Source organism: Ictalurus punctatus, chromosome 1, assembly GCF_001660625.3.
Source record: "Ictalurus punctatus breed USDA103 chromosome 1, Coco_2.0, whole genome shotgun sequence".
Taxonomy (NCBI): Eukaryota; Metazoa; Chordata; class Actinopteri; order Siluriformes; family Ictaluridae; genus Ictalurus; species Ictalurus punctatus.
Genome location: NC_030416.2, coordinates 35,969,068 through 35,993,502, shown reverse-complemented (window position 1 = coordinate 35,993,502; position 24,435 = coordinate 35,969,068). Strand labels below are relative to the sequence as shown.

At 43.6% G+C, this 24,435-nt stretch overlaps 1 protein-coding gene across 3 annotated transcripts in view; it reads left to right on the top strand.

Moving 5' to 3' along the window:
* Positions 1-610: 610 nt before the first annotated feature.
* ntng1a (netrin g1a) overlaps positions 611-24,435 on the top strand; it is a 176,617-nt gene continuing 152,792 nt past the window's right edge. For all 3 annotated transcript variants that reach the window (XM_017482253.3, XM_017482220.3, XM_017482238.3), the window contains exons 1-2: positions 611-1,631; positions 20,595-21,163. In XM_017482253.3, coding sequence (XP_017337742.1) covers positions 20,915-21,163 — 249 coding nt within the window. In that variant the 5' untranslated portion in view covers positions 611-1,631; positions 20,595-20,914. The remainder of the gene's footprint in view (positions 1,632-20,594; positions 21,164-24,435) is intronic.

Below are 24,435 nucleotides of genomic sequence, written 5' to 3'. Positions count from 1 at the left end.
ATTCGTGTCTACTCATTATATTGGACAGGTTAGTTTTACACAGCCTATTATGGATAATGGTTCTTTTTGAATGACTCTATTCTCAACTCTTTCCTATCTATGCAAGTTTTTCTTTTTCTTTTATTTTTAATGCCGGTTAATGATCCTGGCCAGTTTACTTGTACACAGCCTGTGATAAGTAATGGTTCTTTTTGTTGTCTTTACTTCTGAATCGACTCTTTTACATACGGTATAGGCTAGACATGCAGCAGCCTATTTAGCAATTATAAACTTGCATAGATAGGAAAGATTCGATTCGTGAGAATCATGAGAATCGACTCTGGCGCCCGGGTGACTTAAAAAGAGTCGTTTAGGAATGAGGCATTACTTACAATAGGCCGCGTAAAAGTTAAACTGTCCGATATCACGAAACAGGCTTATATAATGAAAACTTAAAAAACTTGCAAAAAGCCGATTCGTTCGCACGTGAGAATCGACTCGTGGCTTAAAAAGAGTAATTCAAAATAGAATCGATTCGAAGGTGAATCGCTCGTAAGCGTAATGGGATGGGTAGGGTCTGTGTGTGTGTGTGTGTGTGTGTGTGTGTGTGTGAGAGAGAGAGAGAGAGAGAGAGAGAGTGTGCGCACGCTCGCACGCGCGCGCGCGCACGGATGGATGGATGTGGATGAATGTGGATGTGACGGAGGGAGAAGATTCAGATTCAGATTCCCACATCCTCGGCACAAAACCGGGAGCTCGCGCCGGTGCGGATTCGCGTCTCGCCGAGAAATAAAAGGCATACACACACACACACACACACACACACCCACACACATACACAGATAAACACACGCATATACACACACGCGCGCGCGCGGTCCGGGAGTGCGTTTCTGCAGTGCAGGACTCTCTCTCTTTCTTTCTTTCTCTTTAATCATTTTGGAACCGGGCTTTTTTCTTTTTTTTCTTTTTTGCTTTAATTTTTGGCTCTATTTATGGATGTTCAAAGTGGAGATTGAGGAATTGATCAGAGGACAACGCAGCCGCGAGAGACTCAACTTTCACACGGACGGGGTTTTTATTTATTAATTATTTTTCTGTCTGCGGTGGCACGAGCGCAAAAAAAGAAAGACAAACAACCGGGGGATGTGAATTGGTGGGACCCTTTAAAGTGCACAGCAGTTCCCTTTTCCCTCTACCTCCTCCTCCTCCTCCTCTTCTTCTTCTTCTTTTTGTGTGAAACAAACAAACAACAACAGCAAAAAAAGAGAGAGATCAGATCCGTATCCGACATGTCCAGCTTGGATTGACGCGATATCGGACATCCATCCCTGTCTGTCTCTCTCCCTTTTTTTTTTTTTTTTTTTTTTTTTTTTTTCTTTTAAATTAGTCAGCTCGTTTCAGCTCGGTCGGAGGGAGGGGGGTGTTGGTCATCAACTTTAGGGTGATGCTTCCTGCCCTGCATGTGTGTGTGCGCGTGCTTTCGGAGTGTGTTTTTCCCCCCTCGACCTCCTCGCGCTGAGCTTTAACAGAGCAGCCTGCGCCTTCTTTCCTTCAACTTGTTGCACTCTTTTATCATCATCATCATCATTGTTCTTAATAATAATAATAATAATTAACACAGAGGAGAATCCTGCAAAAAGCGCAATAATGTGAGTATTTGCACCTGTCCTGTACTGCATGTGTGTGTGTGTGTGTGTGTGTGTGTGTGAGAGAGAGAGAGAGAGAGAGAGCGTGTGTGTGTGTGTGTGTGTGTGTGTGTTTATGGTTTTTTACCTGTGTGCACGCTTTATTTTACGCACTTTACGCACACCAGTCGGATAAATGACTCGCACGTAAAAACCAAATAAAACAACAGCAATAAAACGCTCGTTCTGTGTAGCAGTGATGATGCGAGTCTCAGCCACATCCCGAGATGCTGAATTAACACCTACAGTGACAGATTAACTCTTACAACGCTGAGTTAACACTCACACGGCAGACCTACAGCTCTTAGTTTTCACTCTGCATCTACACAAGACTTATCCACACCTATACACCGCCAATTAACACCTACTCATCATCCCATATCATCTCACATCATCTCACATCATCCCACATCATTCCGTATCATCTCACATCATCTCACATCATCTCACATCATTCCATATCATCTCACATCATTCCATATCATCTCACATCATCTCACATCATCTCACATCATCTCACATCATCTCACATCATTCCATATCATTCCATATCATCTCACATCATCTCACATCATTCCATATCATCTCACATCATTCCATATCATCTCACATCATCTCACATCATCTCACATCATCTCACATCATCTCACATCATTCCATATCATCTCACATCATTCCATATCATCTCACATCATCTCACATCATCTCACATCATCCCATATCATTCCATATCATCTCACATCATCTCACATCATCTCACATCATCCCATATCATTCCATATCATCTCACATCATCCCATAACATCTCACATCATCTCACATCATCCCATAACATCTCACATCATCTCACATCATCTCACATCATCTCACATCATCTCACATCATCTCACATCATCTCACATCATCCCACATCATCCCACATCATCTCACATCATCTCACATCATCTCACATCATCCCACATCATCTCAGATCATCTCACGTCGCAGATCATCTCAGATCATCCCACATCATCCCACATCATCTCACAGCATCTCAGATCATCTCACATCATCTCACATCATCTCACATCATCTCACATCATCTCACATCATCTCACATCATCTCACATCTCACATCATCTCACATCATCTCATATCATCTCACATCTCACATCTCACATCATCTCACATCATCACATCATCTCACATCATCTCACATCATCTCACATCATCTCACATCTCACATAATCTCACATCATCTCACATCATCTCACATAATCTCACATCATCTCACATCATCTCACATCATCTCACATCTCACATCATCTCACATCATCTCACATCATCTCACATAATCTCACATTATCTCACATCATCTCACATCATCTCACATCATCTCACATCATCTCACATCATCTCACATCTCACATAATCTCACATCATCTCACATCATCTCACATAATCTCACATTATCTCACATCATCTCACATGATCCCACATCATCTCAGATCATCTCACATCATCTCAGATCATCTTATATCATCTCACTTCATCTCAGATCATCTCACATCATCTCACATCATCTCAGATCATCTCACATCATCTCACATCATCTCAGATCATCCCACATCATCCCACATCATTTTATATCATCTTATATCATCTTATATGATCTTACTGGTGTTTAACACACCTTCCCAAAGAGATTTTCAAATGTGATAAGAACCAAACTAACACTGTGTTAACTCTGTAGCCTATAGGTGTGTGTGTGTGTGTGTGTGTGTGTGTGTGTGTGTGTGTGTGTGTGTGTGTGTGTTAAACCAACACTGTAGGTGTTAACTTAAACGTGTCAGTTCGAGATTTATTGCTATTATGTGCGTTTCTTTAATACCCAGAGTGCAGTTTCAGGGATCTGGGTATGACCTGAACACTCAGTCTGAACAATAGCTGTTCATTAAACATGAAAATCCGTTCATTAAGAACATCGGTGTTAATGAAATACACCGGACGAGTCATTTTACCGATTTAAAGGTGTGACCCGAACACTATCAGTTCCACACAAGGGCTGTTAGTTAATTCGGCGTGTGCGTGTTAATTTAATACCCGTTTCATGAACACTGAGCAGTGTTAATTCTATATAAAGTCCGTTAATCCTGTTCCGCAGGTTTGAACGTGACACGTACGACACGTGAGTGTGCGTTAAAGCAGCGTCCGTCTAGGTGTTGATTCAGTACGAGAAGGGTCATCTCGGAGGTCTAGGTAGGACCTGAGCCTCCATAGCTGTTAATTAAACATTATTCCCGTTTAAATGTGTTTATTTCTACTCGGTTCCGACTCAACACTACCGCTGCTGTACGTCCGAACACCCGGATGAGTGTGGATTAACGCATGAGTGTGGATTAACGCATGAGTGTGGATTAACGCTGGGATACTGTCGATGTGATTAAGTGTGTTAAACGCCGTGTTAATTCAGAGCCCTGTTTGCTGCGAGAGCTAAATGGAAATGATTAAGAATAATGTTAACGGTGTTCATGCGACATTTCAGTCAGGATCGTGTGTGTGTGTGTGTGTGTGTGTGTGTGTGTGTGTGTGTGTGTGGAAGTGGCTTCAGCACCGTGTTAATTAGGTGTTAACACTCAGCGCTGCACGCGCATGGAAACTTTTCTATTCTCCGCTAAACCCCGTGGCTGTGTATTACACCAACACCTCGTGTTAACGGTTCCAAATATGGCATTTCTTCATCGTCGATTCGAGGTCGATTTATTGTCGAGTCTTCACACACACACGCACACACACATGCCACGTCGGATCAGAATCAGATCAGAATCGGATCGGAATCGGCGCCGAAGCTAATGTCTGATCCCTGAGAGACGTGCCGATGGGGGAAGGCGTCAACGCCGTGGACAGAGTCAGGGGGAGCGGTACGAAGCGCCCTCTAGTGGACGGGGTGACTGAGATAAAGCTGTGTCTATACACACACACACACACACACACACACACACACACACACACACACACACACACACACACTGGAATCATTTAGCAAAGCAAGAAAATGATCACGTCATCACTTCCGCTCAGTATACATGCGTAGATTTTATCACATTCTCACGATTACGTTAGTCACACCCGAGCTGTTTTTGTCTGTGTGTGTGTCTGTGTGTGTGTGTGTGTGTGTGAGTGTGTGTGTGTGAGTGTGTGTGTGTGAGTGTGATCACTCTGGAGTGAAAGCACAGCAAACGTTACACACTAATACTCACTAAACCTCCTGAACTCCAAAACAACCCTAGACACCTCGACACACTCTCTCTTCACTCCTCACTCTCTCTTCACTCCTCACTCTCTTCACTCTCTCCTCACTCTCTCCTCACTCTCTCCTCACTCTCTCTTCACTCTCTCCTCACTCTCTCTTCACTCACTCCTCACTCTCTTCACTCCTCACTCTCTCCTCACTCTCTCTTCACTCCTCACTCTCTCCTCACTCTTCACTCTCTCTTCTCTCCTCACTCTCTCCTCACTCTCCTCACTCTCTCTTCACTCTCTCCTCACTCCTCACTCTCCTCACTCCTCACTCTCTTCACTCCTCACTCTCTCTTCACTCTCTCTTCACTCCTCACTCTCTCCTCACTCTCTCCTCACTCTCCTCACTCTCTCTTCACTCTCTCCTCACTCTCCTCACTCTCTCTTCACTCACTCCTCACTCTCTTCACTCCTCACTCTCTCCTCACTCTCTCTTCACTCCTCACTCTCTCCTCACTCTTCACTCTCTCTTCTCTCCTCACTCTCTCCTCACTCTCCTCACTCTCTCTTCACTCTCTCCTCACTCCTCACTCTCCTCACTCCTCACTCTCTTCACTCCTCACTCTCTCTTCACTCTCTCTTCACTCCTCACTCTCTCCTCACTCTCTCCTCACTCTCCTCACTCTCTCTTCACTCTCTCCTCACTCTCTCTTCACTCTCTCCTCACTCCTCACTCTCCTCACTCCTCACTCTCTTCACTCCTCACTCTCTCTTCACTCTCTCTTCACTCCTCACTCTCTCTTCACTCCTCACTCTCTTCACTCCTCATTCTCTCCTCAGTCTCTCTTCACTCTTCACTCTCTCTTCTCTCCTCACTCTCTCCTCACTCTCTCTTCACTCCTCACTCTTTCTTCACTCTTCACTCTCTCTTCTCTCCTCACTCTCTCCTCACTCTCTCTTCACTCTCTCTTCACTCCTCACTCTCTCCTCACTCTCTCCTCACTCTCTCTTCACTCTCTCCTCACTCTCCTCACTCTCTCTTCACTCACTCCTCACTCTCTCCTCACTCTCTCTTCACTCCTCACTCTTTCTTCACTCTTCACTCTCTCTTCTCTCCTCACTCTCTCCTCACTCTCTCTTCACTCTCTCTTCACTCCTCACTCTCTCCTCACTCTCTCCTCACTCTCTCTTCACTCTCTCCTCACTCTTCACTCTCTCTTCTCTCCTCACTCTCCTCACTCTCTCTTCACTCACTCCTCACTCTCTCTTCTCTCCTCACTCTCTCTTCACTCTCTCCTCACTCTCTCTTCACTCTTCACTCTCTCTTCACTCTTCACTCTCTCTTCACTCCTCACTCTCTTCACTCTTCACTCTCTCTTCTCTCCTCACTCTCTTCACTCTCTCCTCACTCTCTCCTCACTCTCTCTTCACTCCTCACTCTCTCCTCACTCTCTCCTCACTCTCCTCTCTCTTCACTCTCTCCTCACTCTCCTCTCTCTTCACTCACTCCTCAGTCTCTCTTCTCTCCTCACTCTCCTCACTCTCTCTTCTCTCCTCACTCTCTTCACTCTCTCCTCACTCTCTCTTCACTCTTCACTCTCTCCTCACTCTCTCTTCACTCACTCCTCACTCTCTCTTCTCTCCTCACTCTCCTCACTCTCTCTTCACTCCTCACTCTCTCCTCACTCCCTATTCACTCTCTCCTCACTCTCTCTTCACTCTCTCTTCACTCTCTCTTCACTCTCTCCTCACTCTCTCCTCACTCCCTATTCACTCTCTCCTCACTCTCTCCTCACTCTCTCTTCACTCTCTCTTCACTCTCTCCTCACTCCCTATTCACTCTCTCCTCACTCTCTCTTCACTCTCTCTTCACTCTCTCCTCACTCCCTATTCACTCTCTCTTCACTCTCTCCTCACTCTCTCCTCACTCTCTCTTCACTCTCTCCTCACTCCCTATTCACTCTCTCCTCACTCTCTCTTCACTCTCTCTTCTCTCCTCACTCCCTATTCACTCTCTCCTCACTCTCTCTTCACTCTCTCTTCACTCTCTCCTCACTCCCTATTCACTCTCTCTTCACTCTCTCCTCACTCTCTCCTCACTCTCTCCTCACTCTCTCCTCACTCTCTCTTCACTCCTCACTCTCTCCTCACTCTCTCTTCACTCCTCACTCTCCCCTCACGCTCTGTTCACTCTCTCCTCAATTAAAAGGCAGAAATATTCATAAATATTCAAATTGCAGTTTATACAATTTTTAAATATTCATCTGTTTCTGAAATAGGAAAAAAATATGCTGGATGAAATATGTGAAAAATTATACATGGGAATATAATTTATTAATTTATATATTAGATATAATAATACATATATAAATAAGTAATAAATAATAAGCAATATAATTAATAAAAAAAAATAAAATAAATTTATCATGAATACAGTTTCTTTGTAAAAAAATGCATTTATTTATTTATTTTGTTGTTGCTGTTGTTGCTTTCCTTCTGATTATTATTCATGATTTCATAACAAATTCATTCAATTTTTTATTCACTAATTTTTATTGTTTATTACTTCTTTATTTAACCTCAATAATCATCATCTGTGGATACATGTATGGGAATACTTTTCTCCAGCTTTTTAACCTCGGTTTTCTGTCACACACCACTATACACGCACACACATGCACACACACACACACACACACACACACACACGATGTATTATTTATTTAATGTGTTTTGTGAGATCTCCAGATGATCCAGCTATGTTTTCTGTTTTGAAAATGCTTTGCACAAATCAGTGTGAGGATTCACAAGTCTCTCTCTCTCTCAGTGTGTGTGTGTGTGTGTGTGTGTGTGAGAGAGAGAATCAGGCTGTTAACTGTTAAGGTGTAGCTGTATGACCCGGTGTTTGTATCTTATAACCTAGTGTAATCTGGGTTTTTTTCTTGAGTGTGTAAAGGGAATCAGATTTAATCTGCTTACATTAGCATCAGTAATACACACACACACACACACACACACACACACACACACACACACACACACACACAGCTGTGTTACACTGAAATCGTCCAGTATATGTGCTATCGGATTATGTTTAGTGAGTGTGAACATCAGCTGAGTGTGTGTGTGTGTGTGTGTGTGTGTGTCCTAACAGCTGGAGCCCCACTGTCATAACTCATATTAAACCAGGCAGCTACTTTCTGTTAAAGACTTTCCGAGACGCGATTAGTCGAAAATCTGATGGCGAGAGAAAAGAGAGCAAGTTGTCTTTAGCACTTTAGAGCATCGCTGCTTCTCAACACGCCGACTGACACAGACGTCGCGTGTTCCCTGGTAAACTACACACTCGGCTTTCTCCGCTGTCTCATTAAACCACCGCGTCGTTGTGCTGGAGGTCAGGTTTTATCCTGCGATACACACAGAGACACGGCTTTCAAATCTTTCCACTCCCGGCCCATTATAATAGTCGCACTCGAAACTGCAGCGGTGTTTATTCATTCCGAAAGGTATGGCGGTTAATCATTTTACAGTGCCGTGCATAAGTATTCACCCCCTGTGGGTTATATATAATGAGTATGTCTCGTAATATATTTGTAGGATTATTAAAGATGGCTGAAATGTTATTATTATTTTATTACTTTTAGTAGTAGTAGTAGTATGTTGGAGCGGAGGGGATATCTATATCTGCAAAATTATTTGCAAGTAATCCATGTAAAGGTTGTGATTAAAGCCACAGTGGATGTTTATGAAACACACAAGTGTGCGAAAGGGTCCGAAATGGCCCGGGATGAAAAGCTGACCCGCGTTTGTGACTGTTACCGATTCAGAGTAATAAAGCGATGACTAAAAAAAAGGAGTAATTCCAGTTTTGAGCGAACGAATCCTTGTCATTTCAGCTCGTATGAAGTGCATCGCGTTGATCTGCGCTTCACGTGATGAGCAAATCATGATAATTGTATGTGGCGTGTTTTTGTATGTGTGCTCAGCAGTGTTGCATTTTGAGCAAATACTGTAGGAAGCAGAATCGACTTTTATCAGCTTTATTCCCCCCGAAGACGGAGTGTGTCAGTCTGTCTCGGGACGCTGGCTCTCGCACGGACTCCCCACGGGGATATTTTGAGTAGGACAGCGAAAACCGAAATGCCACAGCAGCCTTTTAGGAAAAGTGTTTTTAATAATGCAGGGTGTGTTCGAGAAGGACTGAGAGACGGAGAGAGAGACAGAGAGAGAGAGAGAGAGAGAGAATAATGTCCTCATGCGGGATTTAAAGCTATGGGAAGGACGATAGGAATGATATGTTTATTATTTTTATTATTATTACTCACAGGACAAACATCGTGACGTAAAATAACATAGAAACTTTGTATCCAGAACATGGTGGAAACCATAAATATATAACAGATGGAATTAAACACACTTAGAGGAAATATGTCACTCTTTTGGGACTGTAGCAATGTCTCATAGCTTTGTAGAGAAATCCCACAATGCACCGCTTTGGGTTAGCGTCCAGGTGATATAGCAGGTACGTACAGAATACCCATGATGCACGTTTGTAGGGAACAGGAAGTCTGGCACCATTTCAGTCGCTACACGGGTAACGAAGCCCAGATATGACATAATACACAAGTTGCCAGCCCGTTAGGTGCACCCTGCGTTCACGGAAATGGCACATTCCAACCGGTTATAAGTCACATGATCATGGGGTGTATGAAGATGCAGTATATAACGTGGAATATTTGTTAGAGTTTCCAGTTCATATCTAAAGCTAGCTCTGGGGAACGGTCTGATTTATACAGCATGGTCATGTGACTTATAACCGGTTGGAATGTACCATTTCTGTGAAGGTAGGGGGTTTATAATGCGTTTACGTGAAGAATGATTATATGTGACATATGATTTCTTTTTTCCTCTCTGTGCGTGAACTATCACAGGGCAAAGGGAACTATCTCTCTATCTATCTTTGAAAGTCAGCTCCGTAATTATTGGCACCCTTTGCGGAGAACTTCCCTGTTTTGGTGAATGAAGGAAATTTGTCCTCAGATTTATAACCTGGTGGACAAGTAAAATATAAATGGGAACATGCTTCAGTCATTTTGGTTCATGAGAGTTTAGGGTAATATCTGCGAAGTGGTATTTATATGACTTTTGTTTTTATTCGGAAAAAAAAAAAGCAATTTCAATTAAAGGTTAGATTTCGCTCATATTTTCAGGGTGAGATGAACCACGGGTGCCAATACTTCTGAAGCTGAATCTCTCTGTCTCTCTCTCTCTCGCTTCCTCTCGTGCTCTCCCTGTCTCTGTCTGTAATAATACTATAGTAATTACATTATTGTTCAGTAAGACAGGACTCAGTGATGATGACGATGATGATAAAACACGATTTGGAACACAGCCAGTCTGGCATTCAGAGCCATTAAAGGCATTAAAATAGCAGTAACAGGACGTTGTTGTGAGTTGTAAATGAAACACAGCCGGTGTAGTGATACCAAAGCAGTGTGCGATGTGTGTGAGCCACGTTTGGAATTAGCTTTAGCGTGTGTGTGTGTGTGTGTGTCTAGCAGTGTGAGTATAGAGGAGTGTAGGAGTGTATAACGTGTTCATAAAGTTAATGTTAACCAGAAAATATCATTCCGTACCTTACAATAATCAGGAAGAATCAATTTACTAACTCACTGTATAATCCGAGAGGATGTTAAACTAAGCACTGTATGAATAAATATGAATCATTCTGATGGAATAATCACGCATTAAACTGTAAGGATAAATTTTATTTCTAAGAAGAGTCTAATATTATTAAGCCCCGCCTCCTTTCTTATTTAAATGGTGGAATATTAACAAAGCATCTGCGATAAAATAATGATTATGCTTTTTATATTTACACCTCAGTCTATAGACATTTGCTGTGAAAATGAATTCTGTGTAAAAGCTCTTATAAGTGTGTATAATATGTGCAAATTGGGTAAATATGTCTGACCTGTATCTTTAAACTGAGCTGATGCTGACCTCGCTCGCACTGAACCTGTGAAACATTTACAGGTAGTCTGATCGCAACAGTGTGGTGGGAACTGTGGTCTGATTGGTTACAGTGGTATTGGGGATGGGAGTGTGGTCTGATTGGTTACAGTGGCATTGGGGATAGGAACTGTGGTCTGATTGGTTACAGTGGTATTGGGGATGGGAGTGTGGTCTGATTGGTTACAGTGGTATTGGGGATGGGAGTGTGGTCTGATTGGTTACAGTGGTATTGGGTATGGGAGTGTGGTCTGATTGGTTACAGTGGTATTGGGGATGGGAGTGTGGTCTGATTGGTTACAGTGGTATTGGGGATGGGAGTGTGGTCTGATTGGTTACAGTGGTATTGGGTATGGGAGTGTGGTCTGATTGGTTACAGTGGTATTGGGGATAGGAACTGTGGTCTGATTGGTTACAGTGGTATTGGGGATGGGAGTGTGGTCTGATTGGTTACAGTGGTATTGGGGATAGGAGTGTGGTCTGATTGGTTACAGTGGTATTGGGGATAGGAACTGTGGTCTGATTGGTTACAGTGGTATTGGGGATGGGAGTGTGGTCTGATTGGTTACAGTGGTATTGGGGATGGGAGTGTGGTCTGATTGGTTACAGTGGTATTGGGGATGGGAGTGTGGTCTGATTGGTTACAGTGGTATTGGGTATGGGAGTGTGGTCTGATTGGTTACAGTGGTATTGGGGATGGGAGTGTGGTCTGATTGGTTACAGTGGTATTGGGGATGGGAGTGTGGTCTGATTGGTTACAGTGGTATTGGGTATGGGAGTGTGGTCTGATTGGTTACAGTGGTATTGGGGATAGGAACTGTGGTCTGATTGGTTACAGTGGTATTGGGGATGGGAGTGTGGTCTGATTGGTTACAGTGGCATTGGGGATAGGAACTGTGGTCTGATTGGTTACAGTGGTATTGAGGATGGGAGTGTGGTCTGATTGGTTACAGTGGTATTGGGGATGGGAGTGTGGTCTGATTGGTTACAGTGGTATTGAGGATGGGAGTGTGGTCTGATTGGTTACAGTGGTATTGGGGATGGGAGTGTGGTCTGATTGGTTACAGTGGTATTGAGTATGGGAGTGTGGTCTGATTGGTTACAGTGGTATTGGGGATGGGAGTGTGGTCTGATTGGTTACAGTGGTATTGAGGATGGGAGTGTGGTCTGATTGGTTACAGTGGTATTGGGGATGGGAGTGTGGTCTGATTGGTTACAGTGGTATTGGGGATAGGAACTGTGGTCTGATTGGTTACAGTGGTATTGGGGATGGGAGTGTGGTCTGATTGGTTACAGTGGTATTGGGGATGGGAGTGTGGTCTGATTGGTTACAGTGGTATTGGGGATGGGAGTGTGGTCTGATTGGTTACAGTGGTATTGGGTATGGGAGTGTGGTCTGATTGGTTACAGTGGTATTGGGGATAGGAACTGTGGTCTGATTGGTTACAGTGGTATTGGGGATGGGAGTGTGGTCTGATTGGTTACAGTGGTATTGGGGATGGGAGTGTGGTCTGATTGGTTACAGTGGTATTGGGTATGGGAGTGTGGTCTGATTGGTTACAGTGGTATTGGGGATGGGAGTGTGGTCTGATTGGTTACAGTGGTATTGGGGATGGGAGTGTGGTCTGATTGGTTACAGTGGTATTGGGTATGGGAGTGTGGTCTGATTGGTTACAGTGGTATTGAGGATGGGAGTGTGGTCTGATTGGTTACAGTGGTATTGGGGATGGGAGTGTGGTCTGATTGGTTACAGTGGTATTGAGTATGGGAGTGTGGTCTGATTGGTTACAGTGGTATTGGGGATGGGAGTGTGGTCTGATTGGTTACAGTGGTATTGAGGATGGGAGTGTGGTCTGATTGGTTACAGTGGTATTGGGGATGGGAGTGTGGTCTGATTGGTTACAGTGGTATTGGGGATAGGAACTGTGGTCTGATTGGTTACAGTGGTATTGGGGATGGGAGTGTGGTCTGATTGGTTACAGTGGTATTGGGGATGGGAGTGTGGTCTGATTGGTTACAGTGGTATTGGGTATGGGAGTGTGGTCTGATTGGTTACAGTGGTATTGGGGATGGGAGTGTGGTCTGATTGGTTACAGTGGTATTGAGGATGGGAGTGTGGTCTGATTGGTTACAGTGGTATTGGGGATGGGAGTGTGGTCTGATTGGTTACAGTGGTATTGGGGATGGGAGTGTGGTCTGATTGGTTACAGTGGTATTGGGTATGGGAGTGTGGTCTGATTGGTTACAGTGGCATTGGGGATGGGAGTGTGGTCTGATTGGTTACAGTGGTATTGAGTATGGGAGTGTGGTCTGATTGGTTACAGTGGTATTGGGGATGGGAGTGTGGTCTGATTGGTTACAGTGGTATTGGGGATGGGAGTGTGGTCTGATTGGTTACAGTGGTATTGAGTATGGGAGTGTGGTCTGATTGGTTACAGTGGTATTGGGGATGGGAGTGTGGTCTGATTGGTTACAGTGGTATTGGGGATGGGAGTGTGGTCTGATTGGTTACAGTGGCATTGGGGATAGGAACTGTGGTCTGATTGATTACAGTGGCATTGGGGATAGGAACTGTGGTCTGATTGGTTACAGTGGTATTGGGTATGGGAGTGTGGTCTGATTGGTTACAGTGGTATTGAGTATGGGAGTGTGGTCTGATTGGTTACAGTGGTATTGGGCATAGGAACTGTGGTCTGATTGGTTACAGTGGTATTGGGGATGGGAACTGTGGTCTGATTGGTTATCATGGCATTGTAGGTGTTACTAGAGGACTGCAGTACTGCTATCATATTTATATCAGCTGTCACTTCTTACACTGATTAAGCAAAATGAGGAACATTTAAATGCTCCACTATCCCTGGACATTACTCCAACTCTTAAGGGTTAAGGCCCAGCACTGACCCCTCAATTATCTGATTTCCCGTGTTGTAGCCTTTTCTGACCTCAGACCTGCCACATTAGATGTGTGTTTTAGTTTATGTGCCTGCCTACTAACCGGGGTTACTACTGAACAAAAAGAACACGATCTACAGAGTTCACAGACACCACTGGATTATAATATAGCTATTTCGCCTGTTGTCAACAGTGTTATTGACAATAGATTGTTTATTAAAAACACGTAATGATCAATCAGGTCATGTGGCGCTCGTTCAGAACTGGCAGGAAGCCTCAGCTACTCGGCATTCCAGGATGATCTGGGCGACAGAAAACCTCAGACACTCATACAGTCCTGTGTGTTAGTGCTAACAGATGGGGAGGGAGGCGATCTTCACAGCGTGCGTGTGTGTGTGTGTGTGTGTTTACGTGTGTGTGTGAGGAAGCAGCGTGTGTTCCAGCAGAGCGAGAGTGATAACGAGCCATGGCGTGTGAGCTTTAATCTGAGCCTGAGCCTTATCTGTCTCTGTATCACGGCCGGCTCGATACACTCACTCACTCACTCTCACTCACGTGCACACACACACGCACACACACAGTCTCTCTCTCTCTCTCAGTGTCAGTGTCTCTCACCCACTCTCTCTCTCTCAGTCTCTTACCCATTCTCTCCCTGTCTCTCTCTTCGCTGTGTGTCTCCTGTGTGAACATGGGACGACAAATAGTGCCAACGACATGCTGATGAGCAAAATTTAGACTACGCTCACATCATCTGACTTTAGAAAACACTCTGCATTTCTAGTGGAAAGGAAATCAGTATGTTACAAGAGGTTTCTTTCCCTTTTCATTTAATTTCTATAATATTTAACGTCGTGTGATGTTGCATTTATTCTTAGTGCTGCTCTGCTTTCGCCAGAGAGTTCAGTAGGGTGTTATATGATGATGATATGATACTAATGTTGGGATAAATTAAGTAATAAACTTGACATTAGCTTAGCCATCCACGATCCATTCAGCCAGCCAGCTTAGCTATCCATGCTGGATTCTGACTGAGGTTAATGATCGTTTTGTAGTCACAATCTGTGATAAAATAAAATGTTTAAAAATATTGCCTTTCTAACACGTGCATGAATTTCACCAGAACCCGGTGGGCAGGGCTAAGCTTGGGGCATTCGTGGAGAAAACCTAGCAAGTGACAGGAAACTAGTGAGCAAAATAAACCTAGCAAGTAAAAGCTAACTTAGCGAGTTAAACCTAACTTACCAAGTAAAAGCTAACTTAGCGAGTGAAACTTAACCTAGCAAGTAAACGCTAACTTAGCGAGTTAAACCTAACTTACCAAGTAAAAGCTATCTTAGCGAGTGAAACTTTACCTAGCAAGTAAAAGCTAACTTAGCGAGTGAAACTTAACCTAGCAAGTAAAAGCTAACTTAGCGAGTTAAACCTAACTTACCAAGTAAAAGCTATCTTAGCGAGTGAAACTTTACCTAGCAAGTAAAAGCTATCTTAGCGAGTGAAACTTAACCTAGCAAGTAAAAGCTAATTAAGCGAGTGAAACTTAACCTAGCAAGTAAAAGCTAACTTAGCGAGTTAAACCTAACTTACCAAGTAAAAGCTAACTTAGCGAGTGAAACTTTACCTAGCAAGTAAAAGCTATCTTAGCGAGTGAAACTTAACCTAGCAAGTAAAAGCTAATTAAGCGAGTGAAACTTAACCTAGCAAGTAAAAGCTAACTTAGCGAGTGAAACTTAACCTAGCAAGTAAAAGCTAACTTAGCGAGTTAAACCTAACTTACCAAGTAAAAGCTAACTTAGCGAGTGAAACTTAACCTAGCAAGTAAAAGCTAACTTAGCGAGTGAAACTTTACCTAGCAAGTAAAAGCTAACTTAGCGAGTGAAACCTAACTTACCAAGTAAAAGCTAACTAAGCGAGTGAAACTTAACCTAGCAAGTAAACGCTAACTTAGCGAGTTAAACCTAACTTACCAAGTAAAAGCTAACTTAGCGAGTGAAACTTAACCTAGCAAGTAAAAGCTAATTAAGCGAGTGAAACTTAACCTAGCAAGTAAAAGCTAACTTAGCGAGTGAAACTTTACCTAGCAAGTAAAAGCTAACTTAGCGAGTGAAACTTAACCTAGCAAGTAAAAGCTAACTTAGCGAGTGAAACTTTACCTAGCAAGTAAAAGCTAACTTAGCGAGTGAAACTTAACCTAGCAAGTAAAAGCTAACTTAGCGAGTGAAACTTAACCTAGCAAGTAAAAGCTAACTTAGCGAATGATACCTAACCTAGCAAGTAAAAGCTAACTTAGCGAGTTAAACCTAACTTACCAAGTAAAAGCTAACTTAGCGAATGATACCTAACCTAGCAAGTAAAAGCTAACTTAGCGAGTGAAACTTAACCTAGCAAGTAAAAGCTAACTTAGCGAGTGAAACTTTACCTAGCAAGTAAAAGCTAACTTAGCGAGTTAAACCTAACTTACCAAGTAAACGCTAAGTTAGTGTGTGAAACTTGACCTAGTGAGTGAAAGCTAGCCCAGTGAATGAAAGCTAACATAAAGGATGAAAGCTAGTCTAGTGAATAAAAGCTAACCTAACAAGTACAAGCTAACTTATTGAATGAAACCTAACTTACGGACTGAAAGCTAACCTAGTTGTGTGAATGCTAGCTAACCTAGCAGTCATAGCTACCGTATAACTCTTCAAATGGAGGTTGATTTGTGATTGTGCGCCACTGTGTTTAGTAATGGGTGTAGCGCAGCAGGTGGAGACTCAGAGGGCTGTCATTATCAGGCCACGCCCACTCCTACAGTTCTCGGATCAGTCTGATCTTTTTAAAATCGAATCGATGGCTGGATGCTTAAAACAGCACGCCGTGTTTCCCAGGACCGTGTTGGGAAACGCACCGCTCTGAACCTTTTTTTTAACTCTAAAGAAATCGACACATCGTCAGCGATTACGAATACGAGCTGCACCGGGAAAGGTCCTTTTTTTTTTATGAATCTGAGATCACGGCAGTGAACCATTAACACCCATCACATCCATCACCATGCACATTACACTGCGATGGATGGAGAGCCTGATTAGATCCACCAGATTTAATAAGAACAGGGTGAGGGGGCAGATGCAGAGAGACGGAGGGAGAGATGGAGGGAGAGATGGAGGGAGCTGGGGAGGTAATGGACAGAAAGGAAGAGAGAGATGGACAGAGAGAGAAATGACACCAATTAGATGATGAGCTTCATGGAAAGTGATTAATACACATAATCTCAGTGTGTTAGGACCGGACAGGCAGAGAGAGCGAGATAATAATAATAATAATAATAATAATAATAATAATAATAATTTGGGAGGCATCTTTAGTACTTGGTAGAGCACCCTTCTGCTGATGCAGAGCTTCTGCAGCGTCCCTGAGGAATCTTCTCCCGTTCCTCATGAGCAATGAAAGTCTGTACACTTTGACATTAAACCTGTCAGGGTTTTTCTGACTTTAATAAGAAATAAAACAATAACAAGAGCAAAATATTTACAGGGAAAAACAAATATTAAATACTGTAAAAATATATTTTTTAAAAATGATATTTATAGCCGTGCATATCCGTGTAAACGCAGGGAGAAATATTACACATAAAAGAAATAAAGTCTCGAATAAAAAATAAATATATGAATATGTAATGAAAATAAAATAAAAGCAAAAATATTTACATAAAATGTTCATTTCTTTTTATATTTTATTACTAAAAACAGTCAAATATAAGATACAATACAAAGTCTCAGAGAAAGTAGTATAAATAATAGGATAAATACAGAATGAATAATAAATTAAATTAAAAATAACAATGTGTGTGTGTGTGTGTGTGTGTGTGTGTGTGTGTGTGTGTGTGTGTGTGTGAAGGGACTAATTAACCAGCATTAAACTCCATTACACCTGATTGTGAAGTCTTCCCAGTCTCTCTCTCTCTCTCTCTCTCTCAATCTCTCTCTCTCTCTCTCTTTGTCTGTCCTCTCATTCTCTCGCAATCTCCTCTCTCCTCTCTCCTCTCTCTCACTTTCTCTCTCTCTCTCTATCTCTCTCTCCTCCCTCCTCTCTCTCTCCTCTCTCTCACTTTCTCTTGCTCTCTCTCTCCTCTCTCTCTCCTCTCTCTCACTTTCTCTTTGTCTGTCCTCTCATTCTCTCGCAATCTCCTCTCTCTCTCCTCGCTCTCTCCTCTCTCCTCTCTCTCACTTTCTCTTGCTCTCTCTCTCCTCTCTCTCTCTCCTCTCTCTCACTTTCTCTCTCTCTCTCTATCTCTCTCTCATCCCTCCTCTCTCCTCCTCTCTCTCACTTTCTCTTGCTCTCTCTCTATCTCTCTCTCCTCCCTCCTCTCTCTCTCTCCTCTCTCTCACTTTCTCTTGCTCTCTCTCTCTCTCTCTCTCTCTCCTCTCTCTCTCTCTCTCTCTCTCTCTCTCTCTCTCTCTCTCCTCTCTCTCTCTCTCTCTCTCTCTCTCCTCTCTCTCACTTTCTCTTGCTCTCTCTCTCCTCTCTCTCTCTCTCTCACTTTATCTTGCTCTCGCTCTCTCTCTCTCTCTCTCTCTCTCCTCTCTCTCTCTCTCTCTCTCTCTCTCCTCTCTCTCACTTTCTCTCTCTCTCTCTCTCTCTCTCTCTCTGTCTTTCTTATTGTCATGATTGTTTACATACAATATTGCTAAAGAATCGATACAGATAAGAAAGGAGAATTTAAATGATAATAGGAATAATAATACAAATCGAATAAAAATACTAATAATTACAAAAATAAGTAAATAAAAAACAAATAAAAATGAAAAATAAAGTGACAAGTGACTCTCTCTCACACACACACACACACACACACACACACACACACACACACACACGCACGCACGCACGCACGCACGCAGTAGAGGGCGTGTTCATTCGCAGTGCGTGTGAGGGCTGATTATACGCTGAATGACTCGTGCATGAATGGACGTTTCTTCGCTCTTTTGTTCCTGAGCTCTCAGTGTGTCGCCGTCTCGTTTCGGCTCTCCGAGCGAGTCACTTTTATGAGGCGAACGCTCAGCTTACACGCCTGATAAAAAACACATTCGCTTCCCTTTTATTTGTCTAATTGCAGTCAATCCCTTAAAGTGTGATAAAAGGACAATTAGTGTTTTAACAGCGTGCTGTAAACGCGAGCTGACGGGGAATCATTTCAGCGTAATTACGCATGAAAATACGGAGACAGCAAGCAAACAGCGGCGACATGAATGATTCAATCAGAGCAGCCGGCGCCAGTGTTAGTTTAACAGTGGTGTGTGATTTAGAGACCTGTGAGAGATGAACACCCCTCCCCCTCCCCAACACTCATAATTTATACTCATATTAACGCTCACACTCCGGACCTTATTCACCGTTTAATCCGATACACAGCAGTAAGCTGCTCGTACAGCCCGCGCTCCACGTGTCCAGACTTAAGATGTTTGTTGAACATTTACGGAAGGAGTCTCCAGTGTCAGAGGTATTCCATTGTCTTCAGGACAGGACCGTTTACACTGCGTTATCGGCTTTTGATCCTTCCATTGAACTGGGCCGATTGTAATATTTTGTTGAACAAAATCCTAAATCTAAACCCGTTGTAAATCGACACGCCGGGTACTATACAAGCATAGTGAAATGTAACCATGACAACGAACAGAAATACCGGTTTAGGCGTGATCCGTATCGACGCAATGCTAACTTGTTTTTCTCCAATGTTAGTATAAGATGTTTTGCCTCTCTCTCCTGACGACGACACACGTGAGGCAATGCTAACAAACAAACAAACAAACAAACAAACAAATTCTTTCCACCTTTCCATTGATTTCAATATTAATAGAAAGATTACCTAAGCACGCTGATTATAAACCACGCCTACTGAATTACAGTCAAATTTCTACTGTTAATGTTAACTGTGTAGAATAAATGATTGATAAGCTACAGTGTATGGAAGTAACCATGGCAACCACATTGTGTGGTGGGGGTGCTGGGGTGGTAGCAAGTGCTAAATTATATACTGACTTTACTTTAGGTTCCTCAGGAAGCAAAACTTTTAAACACGGGTGATATCGGTTATCACGTGACCTACTGATTTGCTGTGTTGAACAGGAAGTTGTGACCAAATAAGGACTGTGGGAAGAGTGACAAGTACAAACAATTGGCAGAAAGTGTTAGGGTTCATAAGAGGAATAAAGGACCGGAATGGCGGGCCAACAGGGTCATAATCCGGTTGGATGGAAAAAGACATGCAAGAATAATATTCTGTCTGAGTTTTGCACTCTCCGTTTCGCCCTCACACACTTTGCTATGCTCTTTTGTACCCCGTGTGTGTGTGTGTGTGTGTGTAGATTGCTATCAGATTCCAGACATGGTGTTACTATAGTAACTTTTATACACATAACCTTGTGGATTTGCCCTCTATTAAACGAGTCATCGTTTACCCATATAAAAAGTGTAAACAACATTTTCCTTTTTAAATCTCACCCTGTGTATACCGTAGGTGAAGGCCTAATTCCATTTGGGTGTCAAATGGAGCAGTGTGTGTGTGTGTGTGTGTGTGTGTGTGTGTGTGTGTGTGTGTGTGTGTGTGATGGATAGCTATAGACGGGAATAGCGTGTATAATGTGAAAGCTGGGGATCACGTTTTCCTTGATGGCCTCTTTGAAATGTGAGATTTCTCAGCGAGGTGGATAAGACCCCCAAGTGGTCTCTCTCTCTCTCTCTCTCTCTCTCTCTCTCTCTCTCTCTCTTGTTCTATTCCCTTGTCGCATTCTCACTCTCTGCTTCTTTCTTTTCTCTGCTTTCTCCTCATAGATCGACGGACAAGAAAAAGAGGATGATTGACAGAAAGCAAAGCTGAGACGGCTGTCTATCAAAAGTATCAGCCTACAGAAGACAACTCATATCAGACGTCTCCCTCGCTCTCTCTCTTCCTCTCTGTTTATCGCCCTCGGTTTTCCCGGTGGATTCGTATAAAGAGTGTGCGTAGAAGAAGCTGGTATGCTCCCTCACCTTTGGCACCCTCTGCTCACTAACACTCGGATTATTTCGTAAACCGGGCCCCGGGAACACACCTTCACACACTCTCACTGTACCCGTATTTGCTCGATCTGTCCATCCGCGCTCAGGCAGCCATGCGCGTGTGGTTGATGGTGACCCTCCAGGCGGCCTGGCCGTGTTTTTTCGGACTGGCCACGCATCACTACCCCACCACGTGGGGCCACTACGACATGTGCAAGTCGCAGGTTTACACGGACGATGGACTCACCTGGGATTACATGGCCTGCCAGCCCGAGGCCGCCGACATGACCCAGTACCTGAAGGTGACCCTCGACCCTCCAGACATCACCTGCGGAGACCCGCCCGAGACCTACTGTGCCCTGGTGAGTGTGTGACGGGGTAAACTGGGGCAGAATGTATAGTCACAGTACCGCTTAGTGGAAGTATTTTTGTCGTTGTTCAGCCAAGAAGTCGTACAAATCAGTTTACACTGAAACGGCTTGACAAATGGACTGTGAGATGATGATGTATAAGAGAAATATGCTGTCCTGACAGTACAATCATTTTGTTGTTGCTTCAGTATATTAGCGATGGCCATGAGTACAATCCACTGACAAGAAAGATCGATCAGACTTTTTCTCTTTTATCATGGAACTTCATCAAATCCATTTTACATTGATTGAAGTCCAAACAGCAGAACGGAGATCCTTCCAGTACCTGAGCCATGTCTTCATTTAAACGTTTGTAAATGGTTACAGTGGCAGTGGGCGGGAACTGCATTCTGATTGGGTACAATGGAAATGGGGTAGGAACGGCAATCCAACAGGTCACAAAGGCATTTTTTGGGTGCGAACTGAAGTCTGATTGGATATTTTGGGGACGGGAACTGCAGTACAGTTGGTTACAATGGCAGTAGGAGCAGGAACTCTGTTCTGATTGGTTACAGCTATATTGTGGGTGGGAACTCTTGTCTGATTGGTTACAGCTATATTGTGGGTGGGAACTCTTGTCTGATTGGTTACAGCTGTATTGTGGGTGGGAACTCTTGTCTGATTGGTTACAGCTGTATTGTGGGTGGGAACTCTTGTCTGATTGGTTACAGCTGTATTGTGGGTGGGAACTCTTGTCTGATTGGTTACAGCTGTATTGTGGGTGGGATCTAGATTCAACTTAGTTAACATTGTATATTAATTGTAACCTTGCAATTAATAAGGGGTATTTGAAGAGAGGAATTATAGTCTGATTGGTTCTGACTGTGTTGTGGGAGGGAACTAGAGTTGATTGGTTACTGCTGTATTGTGGGTGGGAACCACAGTCTGTGTTGTGGGTGGGAACCGGAGTCTGATTGGTTACAGCTGTGTTGTGGGTGGGAACCAGAGTCTGATTGGGTACAGCTGTGTTGTGGGTGGAAACCACAGTCTGATTGGGTACAGCTGTGTTGTGGGTGGGAACCGGAGTCTGATTGGTTACAGCTGTGTTGTGGGTGGGAACCGCAGTCTGATTGGGTACAGCTGTGTTGTGGGCGGGAACCGCAGTCTGATTGGTTACAGCTGTGTTATGGGTGGGAACCACAGTCTGATTGGGTACAGCTGTGTTGTGGGCGGGAACCGCAGTCTGATTGGTTACAGCTGTGTTATGGGTGGGAACCACAGTCTGATTGGGTACAGCTGTGTTATGGGCGGGAACCACAGTCTGATTGGGTACAGCTGTGTTATGGGCGGGAACCACAGTCTGATTGGGTACAGCTGTGTTATGGGCGGGAACCGCAGTCTGATTGGGTACAGCTGTGTTGTGGGCGGGAACCACAGTCTGATTGGGTACAGCTGTGTTATGGGCAGGAACCGCAGTCTGATTGGGTACAGCTGTGTTGTGGGCGGGAACCACAGTCTGATTGGACACAGCTGTGTTATGGGTGGGAACCACAGTCTGATTGGGTACAGCTGTGTTGTGGGCGGGAACCACAGTCTGATTGGGTACAGCTGTGTTATGGGTGGGAACCACAGTCTGATTGGGTACAGCTGTGTTGTGGGCGGGAACCACAGTCTGATTGGACACAGCTGTGTTATGGGTGGGAACCACAGTCTGATTGGGTACAGCTGTGTTATGGGCGGGAACCACAGTCTGATTGGGTACAGCTGTGTTGTGGGCGGGAACCACAGTCTGATTGGGTACAGCTGTGTTATGGGTGGGAACCACAGTCTGATTGGGTACAGCTGTGTTGTGGGCGGGAACCACAGTCTGATTGGACACAGCTGTGTTATGGGTGGGAACCACAGTCTGATTGGGTACAGCTGTGTTATGGGCGGGAACCACAGTCTGATTGGTCACAGCTGTGTTGTGGGCGGGAACCGCAGTCTGATTGGTTACAGAATAGACTTTAAAAAAACAAAAAATGTTTTTAGAAATGAATGTTTTTAGAAATGAATGTTTTTAGAAATGAAAGCTGTTAATCCGACACCATGGTGCTGGTGCTAGTGTGTGTAGTGTGTATGAGCACATGGAGTTAAAAAATTTTTTTTTTTAAAACGGAGGAAGGAAGTAAGGGGGAAAAAAATCCCAGAGGCTCACATTTACATCTCCGAAGAGATGATTTGACCATTACGTGTGTACACAAAATCGAATATCCAAGACAGTGATAACAAACTCTGAAATCTGAAAGTGGGTTAATATGGCCCGCTTTAAAAACCGAGACGTCCGGTGAACGAGCAGAATCTCCGAGTAACACATCAACCTTTAAGCGTGTGATGGAGCTACACGTGCAGTGACGAGTTAAGGATCATTTAGCATGTAATCACATTTCCGTTAAGGGAAGTTGCTTTAAAGTGATGCTTCAGTGAGCGACATCGCTGCGTTCGGTAAATACATTTGTACTTGATTTCTTTTCTTACTTTCTTTCTCCACCTCCTCAAAGGGAAAGGAAAGGAGAAGGAACAGAGAAGCGCCGTGTCTGCCCGATTTGCACCGGCACTGTTGTGCATGATTATATTTTATTTGTATGCCTTACGACGCAGCCCTATCTGCACAGTACACACAGTACACACGGTACACACGGTACACACGGTACACACGGTACACACGGTACACACAGTACACACAGTACACACGGCGTTTTGTGATGTTTAAGTATTTAAGTTACGGCAGCGTGATGCAGTCAAGCGTTTTGTTTTTTGTTATTTAATAAACTTCCAGTGCATGCATCCATTTCAGATGTATACTCATAATGTTTTTTTTTGACTTTGTACATGTAAAGAGGTTGCATAATATATAATAAATAAATATATATATATATATATATTACATAATATATAATAAATGAAGTTCTATGTATAAATGCTGCACAGAACTCTTTGGGAATAATATGTACACTGGTCAGACCAAACAAAAATAGAGCTCTCTGGCAATAATTCAGCTTGTCATTTTTGAAAGAAGAAAAGAAGGCTTGTTTGTAAGATCTCGAGAGCGCAGCGATCCCCACAGTGAAGCACGGGGGTGGGGGGGGTTGGGGGTGGGGGTGGGGGTCATGATATGGAGCTGCTTCTGTGCAAACAGCACTGGGGCATTTCACGTCATCGAAGGAAACATGAATGGAGCGATGTCCAGGGATCTATTAGAGGAGAATTTAATATCATCTGCCAAGGAAGTGAATCTGGGAAGG